This window comes from Nerophis ophidion, linkage group LG17 (genome assembly GCF_033978795.1).
Source record: "Nerophis ophidion isolate RoL-2023_Sa linkage group LG17, RoL_Noph_v1.0, whole genome shotgun sequence".
NCBI lineage: Eukaryota > Metazoa > Chordata > Actinopteri > Syngnathiformes > Syngnathidae > Nerophis > Nerophis ophidion.
Window position 1 is genome coordinate 4,488,564 of NC_084627.1, and position 14,520 is coordinate 4,503,083.

Genomic DNA, 14,520 nt, shown 5'->3' on the forward strand with positions numbered 1-14,520 from the left:
ATCTGGTCCTTACGGGCTACCTGGTGCCCGCGGGCACCGCGTTGGTGACCCCTGCTTTACATGTTGTGTATTAGGGGGCCATTCTTTAGGCCACTCCCTCCTCCATTACACAAATACACCTCAGCTGAAATGATAAAGCATTCAAGTCTATACTGCATGGGGGTGGAAAACATGCCTGAAAAGGAGAGTACGCTGACAATATTTGCTCAATAATTGTGCACGGTGTCCTCTCAAGAGGGACGCTCCACTGTTCAAACAGTCCCCTCGGTTATGTTCTTTTTGGTGTCCTCCTGAGATTCTCTCTAATAAAATAAGAGCTCCCTTTGCCCAACTCCCGTCTCGCTAGATTATTGAATAATTTATTACCCTCGGAGAGTTAATCACTCTTCATTTTTCGTCTCTGTGTGCTTTCTGTGAATATCTTTCCGAGTGATGATGTTCTTTTTTGTTTTTGCTCCGAGGTATTGCCTGATGAGCGTGAAGGGCTGCTACACAGACTTCCACATTGACTTTGGAGGCACGTCCGTTTGGTATCACGTCTTCAAGGGACAGAAAGTACGTATCTCGTTGTCATGACAACCCATGTCCAAATAATTGTATGTGAGTTATCACACAACTCCGTGTTGCTATGAGTTCCCGGCGAGCAGACAAAAGCTGTCTTCGATCCTACCAAGCAAAAGGCTGGTAAAACTCCACCGTGTAGGATGGGAAGCGACATGAAGGTGTCGGTTTCTTTGATGTATAGTAATCCTCGGGAAGATTTTGTCTTGACCCGAGATTTACAAAGCGGAGAGGAAGCAGGGCCTGACCTCCCTCCAGGCACCTTTTCTTTGAACTGTTTAGTGACCAAAGGCAGCGGCTGTTTACGACCCCCCTTCCTTTAGAAACAGCTGTTGCCATGTACGGTAATCAGGGAAAGTCCAAATAAAAGAGGAGGCATACAATCTTTCATCAGAGCGTGGTGGGACACTGTACAAGGGTACAGCCCAGACATTTCTCCTCTATTGAGCCAAATCTAATTATGTCTCTGTTTGATTCCTTGCTTCTTTGTCCGTTTAATACATACTTGGCAACCTTAAAACCTCCGATTTCGGGAGGTGGGGGGCGTGGTCGGGGGCGGGGGCCGGGTTGGGGGCGTGGTTAAGAAGGGAGGAGTATATTTACAGCTAGAATTCACCAAGTCATGTATTTCATATATATATATATATATATATATATATATATATATATATATATATAAGAAATATATAAGTGAATTCTAGCTATAAATACTTGAATTTCAGTGTTCACTTATTTACACATATACACACACATAACACTCATCTACTCATTGTTGAGTTAAGAATTTTAGTGTCCATCCTTGTTCTATTCTCTGTCACTATTTTTCTAACTACCCCTACTTCTTCCCGGAGGCTATCCAGGTCCAATCGCAGCTGCGGCTTGGAACTTACAAGCGTATTTCTTCATCTTACTCGTCGTCGGCATCACCACGGCTGTATCTTCCTCGTTCTTCCGCTTCGTCTCTTTGTTGTGTGCGCAGTTGTGCACTGCACTTTCTTAAAGCCGTATATGTTATTGTCACATATGCATGTACAGTAGATGGCAGTATTGTCCTGTTTAAGTGTGTCGCAACATTGCTGTTTACGGCAGACGAACCGCTTCACGGTAGACAAAAACGTGACTGCTGTTGTTGTGTGTTGTTACCGCGCTGGGAGGACGTTAATGAAACTGCCTAACAATAAACCCACATAAGAAACCAAGAACTCGCCCTCGATCATTCTACATTTATAACGTCATTGGGCAGACACTCTGTTTATATTGTGGGAAAGCGGACCTGAAAACAGACTGTCCTCACTCAGGTCCGCATGGAGCTGGAGGGGGCGTGGCCTCCAGTTCTGCCTGAATTTCGGGAGATTTTCGCGAGAAAATTTGTCCCGGGATGTTTTCGGGAGAGGCGCTGAATATCGGGAGTCTCCCGGAAAATCTGGGATGGTTGGCAAGTATGGTTTAATAGATGTCATCAGTGTTGGAACCTGACAATTTATGAGTTCATTGACACCATAGTGGAGGTGTGATGTTTTGCAGTTAAAATGAAAGAATTGGGGGGTATTTTGATACATTTTGTTCATTAAAGCGGCTAAAACCAACCCAATCTAGGTTATGCTAGGCTATCTGAACAAAACATTGACATCTTCTTAGGTTTGTGTCTTAGCAAATTAATTGCAGAGTCAATGAGACTCATGCGTTGGACCAAAAATGGCCCAAGTCTATAAAAGTATCAACTTTGTCCTCCTCAGGTGTTCTGGCTAGTGCCTCCCACGCTTCCCAACTTGGCGCTGTACGAGGACTGGGTGCTGTCGGGCAAGCAGAGCGACGTCTTCTTGGGAGACCGAGCGGACGGCTGCCAGCGAGTGGATCTCAAGCAGGGACAAACTTTCTTCATCCCCTCCGGTGTGTTGCACCCTCGTCGTGTATTGTAGATCAGCAGCTCCCGAAATGTTTGTCACCTCTGTCAATTCACATCCTTCTCAGGCTGGATCCATGCCGTCTACACTCCGGAGGACTCGCTGGTCTTCGGAGGCAACATCCTGCATAGCTTCAACATTCCTATGCAGCTTACCATCCACGAGATAGAGAACAGGACGAAGGTAAAACGCTGCTGATTTTTGAGATGATGTCACCTGGGTCAACCAATCGGAGGTGAAGAATGGAATTGAAAGATAAATTAGGCCTGTGGTAGTTGGAAGTGACCAAATGACAAACTATGTTTTTAGTAATAACAACCGTACAATAAAACACAACGAGATGTTAAAAATACAATTAAAAATACCAACCGTAATATACAGTAAAGCACAATAAGATGTTATAAACATGATTACAAAAAACAACTCTAATGTAAAATAATATGTTAAAAACACAAAAAACATGTTATATCTACTTTGAACCAACAACACAAAAACGTGTTAAACTTACTTAAAAAGAGAATGTGGCGCATTATGAAGCCTAAAATACCACAACTGAGACCCCGGACTGTTGAACAACTTAAGCTGTACATCAAGCAAGAATGGGAAAGAATTCCACTTGAAAACCTTCAGAAATGTGTCTCCTCAGTTCCCAAACGTTTACTGAGTGTTGTTAAAAGGAAAGGCCATGTAACACTGTGGTAAAAAGGCCCCTGTGACAACTTTTTTGCAATGTGTTACGGCCATTGAATTCTAAGTTAATGATTATTTGCAAAAAAAAATTAAGTTTCTCAGTTGGAACATTAAAGGCCTACTGAAATGAGATTTTCCAATCAAACGGGGATAGCAGGTCCTTTCTATGTGTCATACTTGATCATTTTGCGATATTGCCATATTTTTGCTGAAAGGATTTAGTAGAGAACATCGACGATAAAGTTCGCAACTTTTGGTCGCTAATAAAAAAGCCTTGCCTGTACCGGAAGTAGCAGACGATGTGGGCGTGACGTCACGGGTTGTGGAGCTCCTCACGTTGTTTATAATCATAGCCTCCAGCAGCAAGAGCTATCCAGACCGAGACAATTTCCCCATTAGTTTGAGCGAAAATGAAAGATTCGTGGATGAGGAAATTTAGAGTGAAGGACTAGAAAGAAAAAAAAAGGCGATTGCATTGGGAGCGATTCAGATGTTTTTAGACACATTTACAAGGATAATTCTGGAAAATCCCTTATCTTTCTATTATGTTGCTAGTGTTTTAGTGAGTTAAATAGTACCCGCTAGTCGAAGGGGTGGGCCACGGGTGTGTTGACGCCAGTCTCTCACAAAGCTGCAGCCGGACAGAAGCTCCGCTGATCTCTGGTAAGAGCCAACTTATTACCAGAATTTTCTCACCAAAAACTGCCGGTTGACATGTAGTCGGGATCCATGTTCGCTTGACCGCTCTGACCCATAGTAAAGCTTCACCTCCGGGAATTTTAAACAAGTAAACACCGTGTGTTTGTGTGGCTAAAGGCTAAAAGCTTCCCACCTCCATCTTTCTACTTTGACTTCTCCATTATTAATTGAACAAATTGCAAAAGATTCAGCAACACAGATGTCCAGAATACTGTTTAATTATGCGATTAAAGCAGACTACTTATAGCTTGGATCGGGCTGGAAAATAATGTCCGCTACAACACGACACTTTGCGGGAAATTTAAAATTGTAATTTAATAAACTAAACCGGCCGTATTGGCATGTGTTGCAATGTTAATTTTTCATCATTGATATATAAACTATCAGACTGCGAGGTCAGTAGTAGTGGGTTTTAGTAGGCCTTTAAATAACTTGTCTTTGCAGTGTATTCAATTGAATATAAGTTGAAAAGGTTTTGCAAATCATTGTATTCTGTTTTTATTTACAACTTACACAACGTGCCAACTTCACTGGTTTTGGGTTTTGTAGATTATCATAGTAACTAATTAGATGACCATAATAACTAATTAGATTATCAGTAACTAGTATATCATGCAAAAGCGCAGATTCCAACCATTGGAATACTTTGTATAGTCCAAGACTTACGTTCATTACAAAACAACACTGCACATCATAATAGCAGCTACACTTTCCATCTTGAAGATCTAAAAAAAAATTATTTGGAAATCTCCAGCGGGCCAGATTGAAAAACTCAACGGGCCACTTGCGGCACCCAGGCCTTAATTTGCCCAGGTCTGTGCTAAAATGTCTTCTGGTTACAAAAGACTGATTTGATCCTTTTGCTTTAGGTTAATTCCAAGTTCCGCTTCCCCTTCTACTATGAGATTTGTTGGTACGTCCTGGAGAGATACGTGCACTGCCTGACCAAACGTTCCTACCTTTCTCAGGAGATCTGCAAAGAGCCTTTCCTAATGGGTGAGTGGAACTGTCATTAAACGTAAGATCGGGTTTTGATCAGAGTTTCTGTATGTAGGAAGCCCCTCCTCTGACTCAAGAAGCCAGGATGCGAACGACTACTCGTGTGCTACGCAGCTCAGGGACGAGGAGGACCCCCAGAACCTGAAATACGTCTTATCTGTTGATTCCGAGGACAGCTGCAATCCTGCCTTCCCTAAAAACACCACCGCGTCCCCGGCCTCGGATTGGGACAATAAATGGACTCACCTGACAGAGTTTGAACTGGACGGACTCAGGAGGCTGGTTGAGAAGCTGGAGTCGCTTCCTGAACATAAAAAATGTGTTCCACAAGGTCTGGAGAATCCACAAGGCCTGCTGGAGGACATGAAGGTTGGACAGAGCAGGAAGGTACACACAAAGAATAATTAAAAGAGATTTTGTTTTTTTTTCATGTTTGCCTTTAGGTTGTCTTAAAAGAACACGCTGATGATGACCCAAAACTAGCCGTCACTGGACTTCCTGTTGTGTTCTGGCCAAAGAAAATCATTAAGGTAAGTTATTTTACTCTCTTGTATTTATTTCATAGTGACTGAAAATACAACATGTGCTTCAAATTACAAACGCCGTTTCCATATAAGTTGGGAAATTGTGTTAGATGTAAATATAAACGGAATACAATGATTTGCAAATCCTTTTCAACCCATATTAATTGAATGCACTACAGCGACAACATATTTGATGTTCAAACTCATAAACTTTATTTTTTTTTTGCAAATAATTAACTTAGAATTTCATGGCTGCAACACGTGCCAAAGTAGTTGGGAAAGGGCATGTTCACCACTGTGTTACATCCCCTTTTCTTTTAACAACACTCGATAAACGTTTGGGAACTGAGGAAACTAATGGTTTAAGCTTTGAAAGTGGAATTCTTTCCCATTCTTGTTTTATGAAGAGCTTCAGTCGTTCAGCAGTCCGGGGTCTCCGCTGTCGTATTTTACGCTTCATAATGCGCCACACATTTTCGATGGGAGACAGGTCTGGACTGCAGGCGGGCCAGGAAAGTACCCGCACTCTTTCTTTACGAAGCCATGCTGTTGTAACACGTGCTGAATGTGGCTTGGCATTGTCTTGCTGAAATAAGCAGGGGCGTCAATGAAAAAGACGGCGCTTAGATGGCAGCATATGTTGTTCCAAAACCTGTATGTACCTTTCAGCATTAATGGTGCCTTCACAGATGTGTAAGTTACCCATGCCTTGGGCACTAATGCACCCCCATACCATCACAGATGCTGGCTTTTGAACTTTGCATCGATAACAGTCTGGATGGTTCGCTTCCCCTTTGGTCCGGATGACACGATGTCGAATATTTCCAAAAACAATTTGAAATGTGGACTCGTTAGACCACAGAACACTTTTCCACTTTGCATCAGTCCATCTTAGATGATCTCGGGCCCAGAGAAGCCGGCGGCGTTTGTGAATGTTGTTGATATATGGCTTTCGCTTTGCATATTAGAGCTTTAATTTGCACTTGGAGATGTGGCGACCGACTGTGTTTAGTGACAGTGGTTTTCTGAAGTGTTCCTGAGCCCATGTGGTGATATCCTTTAGAGATTGATGTCTGTTTTTTATACAGTGCCGTCTGAGGGATTGAAGATCACCTTCATTCAATGTTGGTTTCCGGCCATGCCGCTTACGTGGAGTGATTTCTCCAGATTATCTGAACCTTTTGATGATCTTATGGACCATATTTGTTGAAATCCCTAAATATCTTGCAATTGCACTTTGAGAAACGTTGATCTTAAACTGTTTGGCTATTTGCTCACGCAGTTGTAGACAAAGGGGTGTACCTCGCCCCATCCTTTCTTGTGAAAGACTGAGCATTTTTTGGGAAGCTGTTTTTATACCCAATCATGGCACCCACCTGTTCCCAATTAGCCTGCACACCTGTTGGATGTTCCAAATCAGTGTTTCATGAGCATTCCTCAACTTTATCAGTATTTATTGCCACCTTTCTCAACTTTTTTGTCACGTGTTGCTGAAATTCTAAAGTTAATGATTATTTGCAAAAAAAATATGTTTATCAGTTTGAACATCAAATGTGTTGTCTTTGTAGCATATTCAACTGAATATGGGTTGAAAATGATTTGCAAATCATTGTATTCCGTTTATATTTACATCTAACACAATTCCCCAACTCCTATGAAAACGGTGTGTGTATATATATATATATATATATATATATATATATATATATATATATATATGTGTGTAAACAAACATAGTTGATGTGGGGGTAGAGCTTGTTCTGGTTTTTGGCTGAGAACAGGGCTCATGGGCTCGACAAGGCTAGTGACCACCACTGCTCTATATGACAGGAGTGCTCGGCTGTTTGCAAAAACACGTCCTTTATGTGACAGCAGTGCTATGCTGCTTTTTAGTAATAGCTGCGAAAATGACAATGTAGAACTTTGCTGGGCGCTCTGATGTCATTCATGTGTTAGATTTGTCCCGGCGGCCGTCAGTTTGAACACCCCCGTCCTAATTCATGTCCACCTGCTGCTGTCTTGTATTAGCCTTTTGCAATGAGATGCCATCTGTCTCTGTTGGCTGTGCATTGTGACAGTGAACATATCCTCTCTTCATCTTCCTCATTGGAGGAAGGTGGACGCCCCCTGCTGCACTATGCCTATGCACGGCGGCCTCCCATTGGCTGTGCCCCCTCGAAGCACTGCCTCCCCATTGCTCGTCCCTATTAGTGAGTCGGGCTGGTGGATGTGTTGCTTACATCTGCTTGTGGTATCGTGGAGCCGGGGCAGGGAAGGAAGGAAGGAGAGAAAGAGGGAGGGAGGGCTGCAGGCTATCTGCACTAGCGGGAGGAGGAGACTGCAGCCATGACAGATCTCTGCGTGCTGGACACCAGTGTGTGATTAAAAAGCAGCCATGGCCATGTCGCTGAGCGCTGATGATGAGGACTACAACTCAGACGCGGAGCAGGTTAGCCCCCCAACGCCTCCTCCCTGGTCCTGCATAGTGAGTCCACTAGAGGAATGCATGCAGCAGCCCTGCAAGGCAGTCTAGGCTACATGAACACATACTGTACTGTAGATGCGGATTTTTTTTTTAGCTTTGTGACACATTTACTGTGTGTGTGTGTGTGTGTGTGTAAGAGTGTTTGTTCAGCAAAAAGCCTCGAGCAGGGCTGATTTTGAGGGAGAGAAGCAGATGGATGAAAATTCCCATACAAACAGTGCATTTATTCTTGTCAGCTTTCATTTTTTTATGTATTCATTGCATTTTTTTTCCATTGAAAAAATAACACATAGGACATTGTTTCATCCGTGAGCTGAAGAATTAGAATAAAAATGCTGTTTGTTCCACTTGACTGTGGACATTTCTCATGAATTCCGCCTCCTGGCTTGTGCATGTGTGTTTTAAGTCACTTTTCATTGATTAGGCACATATTTGAGTCTTGAGTTTGGCCTGCAAAATAGCAGGAAACAGGAAGCAAACACCTTTTAGGAACAAGACATCATTGTATTTTATTTATTGTTTGTATGTTGATAAAATGCTCAACTCCGCTTTTTAGCTATGTATTCCAATTCCTAGCCTAATAAAACATAGCATATTCATGCTAGAATATAATTTCAGTAAATTATATCACCCATATGTGTATCACCTGTCCAGTAGTTAAAATAACTTGACTTTTATTAATAACTTGCTCCAGGCAACCAAAGTGCATGTTTTTCCTGTATTTTCTTCTTTAACCAAAATACAAGAAACCGCTCTCGTTGTGATGCACAGTTGTTGTTGCACACTGCTAGAAACTATTATAATGTTGAATCAATACATTAAAATGCATTTTGACCTTATCATAAATATATTATATTAATTGTGTTTTTGTAGTGGATCATTTTTGCTTGTTTGAGTGAACCTAATTTTGTGTACTGACAAAATAAAAATAAATAATATAATAAAAAATCTACCTAACTTTGTGTGCAAAAAAATAAATGAATACAAGAAAATAATACATTATATGTAATAATAAAACACAATATTCCTGATATTCTGTGCAAAAAAAGTAAATAGATAAAATAATACAGTACATTGCAGTTACAGTACATTAATAATACAATTAAGCAGACCCGTCAGCTATCCTGTTCTGTCTCCCTGTAATGTTTGTCTGATCTTGAATGGGATTGTGCTGAAAATTGTAATTTTCCTGAAGGAACTCTCCTGACGGAATAAATAAAGTACTATCTAATCTAATCTAATCTAATTTGTGTACATTGAAAAAAAATAAACAAATAAAATAATACATTGTATGTAATAATAAAATTAAATATACCTAATTTTGTGTATAAAATAATTTTAAAAATAATACCTTTTGTACAAAAATGTTTAATAAAAGAATGAAATAATGCATTGTCTGTAATAATTAAATCAAATATAAAATTGTTATAAAATAAATTGTATAAATTAAATAAAGTAATAACATAATATATGTAGTAATAAAAGAAAATGTAAAAAAAACTATATTTTTTGTGCTATAAATGAGCATTTGATGAACTTTAATCTGAGCATCACACAGGAAATTCGGAGAACTCCATAGATATCGATGACCTTTTCCGGCTATATTTCACTTACATCATTATTATTTTGCGGCCTGTGACTTCGCCTAGATTGATGTGCCACTCTAATACAATATTCCTTTTACTGGTGATACCCGTCGTGCCTGTAATTCCTTTTTGGACCTCCTCAGATCAAACAGACCAGGGCAGATTACACCCCCAGGCTCCCCCCAATAGTCTAGTAACCTCATATTTAACTTGCCTGTGTCACTCCATTTCCTGCCATGATTAGAGCAATACATGGTGGCATGAATGTGCGCCTCCTCTCTGTGTCAATACACATCTTATTGGTTGCAAGTCTGCGAGTGTCATCATCGGCTCTTCGGTTTGAGGCAAGAAACTGGGCTGTTGCTAGGCTGAAAAATCCGCACTGACAGACATCTCATCTTGATTTCCAAGATCTGCAGCATTTGATGTTGCTGTTTAGAGCGCTTCATCTGATTGCCCTATTTTTTTTCTTATTTCCACACACACTGTTAAAATGTGTGCGTGTGGGAGTGGAATACATTATCAGCAATGATGACTGAGATCAAAGGCACCTCCATTAGCCAGTTGTATGAAATAGAGCACATTGTAAGTGCACGCTGTTGGAAATGAAAGCAAGCACCCATCCCACTCCCTCCCCTCCGTTAACACACAATAATGGCTGCGAGAGATATGAGTGTGTGAAACGTAGCAGCGAGCGGCGTTTCTCTTTGAAGTAGAAACACAGAGCTAAATGTGGAAGACGCCTCCAGGGACTTCTTGACGGGTGCGTTTGCCTCTTCATTCACTACCACAGCATTAGGGCAGTTTTGGAAATAAACATAATAATACCTTCATTAAATAAAATACTTTGGATTGGATGGGATTCCCGGATGTTCTGAACTCCTGTTTTCACGCAGGTGTCGTGTTAAAAAGGATATTGCAGCCAAAGAAGGCTTCTTGAGCACTTCACAAAGGTGAAGTGTCTTGCTCAAGGACACAACGGATGTGACGAGGTTGGTAGAAGGTGGGGATCGAACCAGGAACCCTCAGGTTGCTGGCACGGCCACACTCCCAACTGCGTCACGCCGTCCAGGGGTGTTAAAGGGGAAGCGTCAATATATACCTTGATGTTGCAGAAAAAAGACCATGTGTTTTTTTAACCGATTTCCGAACTCTAAATGGCTGAATTTTGGCAAATTAAACGCCTTTCTGTTTATCGGGTCTTTTAGCGACGACGTCAGAACGTACACCCGCCATTTTCATTTTCAAAACATTACAAATACCGGGTCTCAGCTCTGTTATTTTCCGTTTTTTCGACTATTTTTTGGAACCTTGGAGACATCATGCCTCGTCGGTGTGTTGTCGGAGGGTGTAACAACACTAACAGGGAGGGATTCAAGTTGCACCACTGGCAAGAAATCTGCCGCCAGACCCCCATTGAATTTGCCAGAGTGTCTGCACATTTGACCGGCGATGCTAAGACAGACATGGCACAGAGATGTATGGATAACCTGCAGATGCATTTGCAACGATTAAGTCATCGAAATCACAAAGGTGAGTTTTGTTGATGTTGTTGACTTATGTGCTAATCAGACATATTTGGTCGCGGCATGACTGCCAGCTAATCGATGCTAACATGCTACGCTAATCGATGCTAACATGCTATTTACGCTAGCTGTATGTACATTTGAAACTAGATACCCATATTTAATGCAAAACAAACACTTACCAATCGACGGATTTAAGTTGCTCCAGTGTCACAAGATGCAAAAGTCCTGATCGTTTGGTCTGCATATTTTACCGGCGATGCTAATAAGGCAGCCATGCTATGGGCCACTTCATTAAGTACACCCATGATATGGCCGAATAGCGTCAATAGCTATTCGCTCAATAGCATCAATTTCTTCTTCAATTTCGTTTTCGCTATCTTCCTCCATACTCCGACCATCTGTTTCAATACATGCGTAATCTGTTGAATCGCTTAAACCGCTGAAATCCTAGTCTGAATCCGAGCTAGTGTCGCTATATCTTGCTGTGGTAACCGCCATGTTGTTTGTTTTGGCAGCCCTGTATGACGTCACAGGGAAATGGATAGTCGCATCGCAAATAGCGAAAATCAAGAACTTTAAAGCTTTTTTTAGGGATATTCCGGGAGGTGTAAAATTTTGAAAAAAACTTCGAAAAATAAAACAAGCCACTGGGAACTGATTTTTATTGTTTTTAACCCTTTTGAAATTGTGATAATGTTCCCCTTTAAACTCATTTTAGCTAAGGGGCCGCATGGAGGAAATTCTATTTCCAAATGGACCGTAATGGTGAAATCATGACTTAAAAATAAAAGTTACAGTTAAAGTACCATGACTGTCATGGTATGACTGTCATGGTATGACTGTCACACACACACTAGGTGTCAGGTCAAGTCAAGTCAACTTTATTTATATAGCACGTTTACAAAAACTTTGAAATTGAACCAAAGTGCTTTACAGGTTAAAAAAACATAGAGCAACATAAACAGAAAACAAACAAAGAACATAAACAAAGAATGAGCTGGACAAAATAGTGCTAAAAGCAATATGGTAAAAGGGGTCGAATAAAAACGTAAACATTTGCTAAATAAAAATCATAGTAATAATAAGTGCGACAAATAGAAAAAATAAAACTAAAGCGAAGGGGTGTGGGGGGTAGTACTAGAAATGGAGGCCTAGTGGGCAGATTCAGCTCAGGTCAAAGGCCAGCGAGAAGAGGTAGGTCTTAAGAAGGGTTTTGAAAACCCCCAGGCTCTAGGCTGACCTAATGTGGAGAGGAAGGCTGTTCCAGAGCTTTGAGGCGGCATCGGAAAAGGCTCTGTCCCCTCTGGTCTTTAGCCTGGATCTAGGGACCGCCAACAGCAATTGGTCAGCTGACCTTAGGGCTCTAGACGAGGTATGATGATGCAGAAGCTCGATCAGATATTGTGGGGCCAGACCATTTAGGGATTTAAAAACAATTAAAAGTAATTTAAAAATCAATGCAGTAACGGACAGGGAACCATTGGAGTGAGGCCAGGACTGGGGTGATGTGCTCGCGTTTTTCGGTGCTGGTGAGGAGACGGGCAGCCGGGTTTTGCACAAGCTGCAAACGGCAGAGTGATGCCTGATCAATGCCAACGTAAAGTGAGTTGTTGTAGTCTAGTGTGTTGAAGGCGTGGATAGCAGTCTCCAAATTCTCTGGGAGAGATAGGCCTTGGTCTTTGCTAGGGTTCTGAGATGGTAAAAGCTGGTACTCACCACTGAGCTGACCTGTTTGGGGGAATTTGAAGGCACTATCAAAGATCACTCTGAGATTTCTCACGGAGGACCGGATGTTTGCACCAAGAGGACCTAGAGCACTGGCAAACGAGACCGGAGATGTTTCGCCAGAAATGATGATCTCGGTCTTGCTCTCATTAAGGTTGAGGAAGTTAGCACTCATGGATACTTTAATGTCAGTCAGACAGTCAAGCAGTGGCTGAAGTGCGACCTGTCCTGTGGCCTTAAGAGGTAAGTAGATCTGAACATCATCGGCATAACAATGGAATGAGACATTGTGCTTGACCAGGAATTCACCTAAAGGAAGTACCGGTATGTACAGTAGGAAGAGTATGAGACCTAAGATTGACCCTTGAGGAACACCACAGGTAAAGGGGGCCACCGAGGAGAGGAAGTCTCCTAGCTGCACAGAGAAACTCTGGTCAGTTAGGTAGGACTGAAACCAGCTTAGGGCTACACCTGCGATGCCCACGTACCGCTTCAGTCGTGAGAGTAGGATCCTGTGATCCACCGTGTCGAAGGCAGCTGTGAGGTCCAGGAGCATCAGGATCACAGGACTACCAGAGTCAGCGGCCAGAAGCAAATCATTTTGCACTCTCAGAAGTGCCGTTTCAATGCTGTGAGATGTTTTGAAACCAGATTGGAATTTCTCGTGGATGTTATTTATAACTATAAATGATTGTAACTGGACATACACTACTCTCTCAGGGATTTTGGGCAGAGAGGGTATAACAGAGATGGGTCTGAAGTTAGAAAGAACAGGTGTGGCAAATTTGTTCTCTGCATTTGACCCATCCCCCTTGATCACCCCCTGGGAAGTGGGGGGAGCAGTGAGCAGCAGCTGTGGCCGCCCCCTTGAATCATTTTTGGTGATTCAACCCCCAATTCCAACCCTTGACGCTGAGTGCCAAGCAGGGAGGTAACGGGTCCCATTTTTATAGTCTTTGGTATGACTCTGCCGGGGTTTGAACTCACAACCTACCGATCTCAGGGCGGACACTCTAACCTCAACGCCACTGAGTAGGTAAAGACACCTCCAGGTTGTTTTCTTTGTTTTACTTTGGCCAAAAACAGAACAAGCACATCCTGAAAACGTACAAATCACTAATAATCCTCTGGACAAAACACTTGAAGTTTGTAGAAAGTTCTGAGGAAATTGGTGCAGCTTTAACAACACAATGAGCTTAGAGTTTGTCTCAGTGTATCTACAAAGCCAGGATTAAACTTCTAAAGGCCTTAGTGGCCACATGCGTGGACAGCACTTTTTAGCTCTTATTTCCAAAATTGTGTACACTACTGAATTGGGTCTCATGGCCACTTATGTGGACACTTTTACTGCCATCTGGTGGTGTCAGAAGAGTATAACATGGAATGGAATTTGGGAAAAAAAAGTGTAAAAATAAGAATTAGCATGTCAATAATCATGAAGTATACATTTGTGTATGTATGGACTAAGTACATCATATCAAAGGAAGATTTGTAGTTTTTATTCTAATTAGGGTCCAATAAGCCCATGTAAACAAACAGCTTTACCATGAATTGATTTACGTGGACCTCGACTTAAACAAGTTGAAAAACATTCGGGTGTTAGCATTTAGTGGTCAATCGTACGGAATATGTACTGTACTGTACATGGTAAATGGTAAATATGTTGTACTTTTATAGCGCTTTTCTACCCATTTTTAAGGAGCCCAAAGCACTTTGACAGTATTTCCACATTCGCCCATTCACACACTGACGGCGGTTGTACAGTCTACTAATAAAAGTTTCAATCAATCAATCAAAGCTTGGGCCTTGAGAGGTTAC

General features: G+C 41.8%; 1 protein-coding gene across 3 annotated transcripts in view; it reads left to right on the forward strand.

Annotated features, from left to right (window-relative positions):
- kdm2bb (lysine (K)-specific demethylase 2Bb) overlaps positions 1–14,520 on the forward strand; it is a 56,907-nt gene that overhangs the window by 18,745 nt on the left and 23,642 nt on the right. For all 3 annotated transcript variants that reach the window (XM_061875787.1, XM_061875788.1, XM_061875790.1), the window contains 6 exons: positions 462–555; positions 2,298–2,451; positions 2,533–2,648; positions 4,724–4,850; positions 4,909–5,222; positions 5,297–5,383. In XM_061875787.1, coding sequence (XP_061731771.1) covers positions 462–555; positions 2,298–2,451; positions 2,533–2,648; positions 4,724–4,850; positions 4,909–5,222; positions 5,297–5,383 — 892 coding nt within the window. The remainder of the gene's footprint in view (positions 1–461; positions 556–2,297; positions 2,452–2,532; positions 2,649–4,723; positions 4,851–4,908; positions 5,223–5,296; positions 5,384–14,520) is intronic.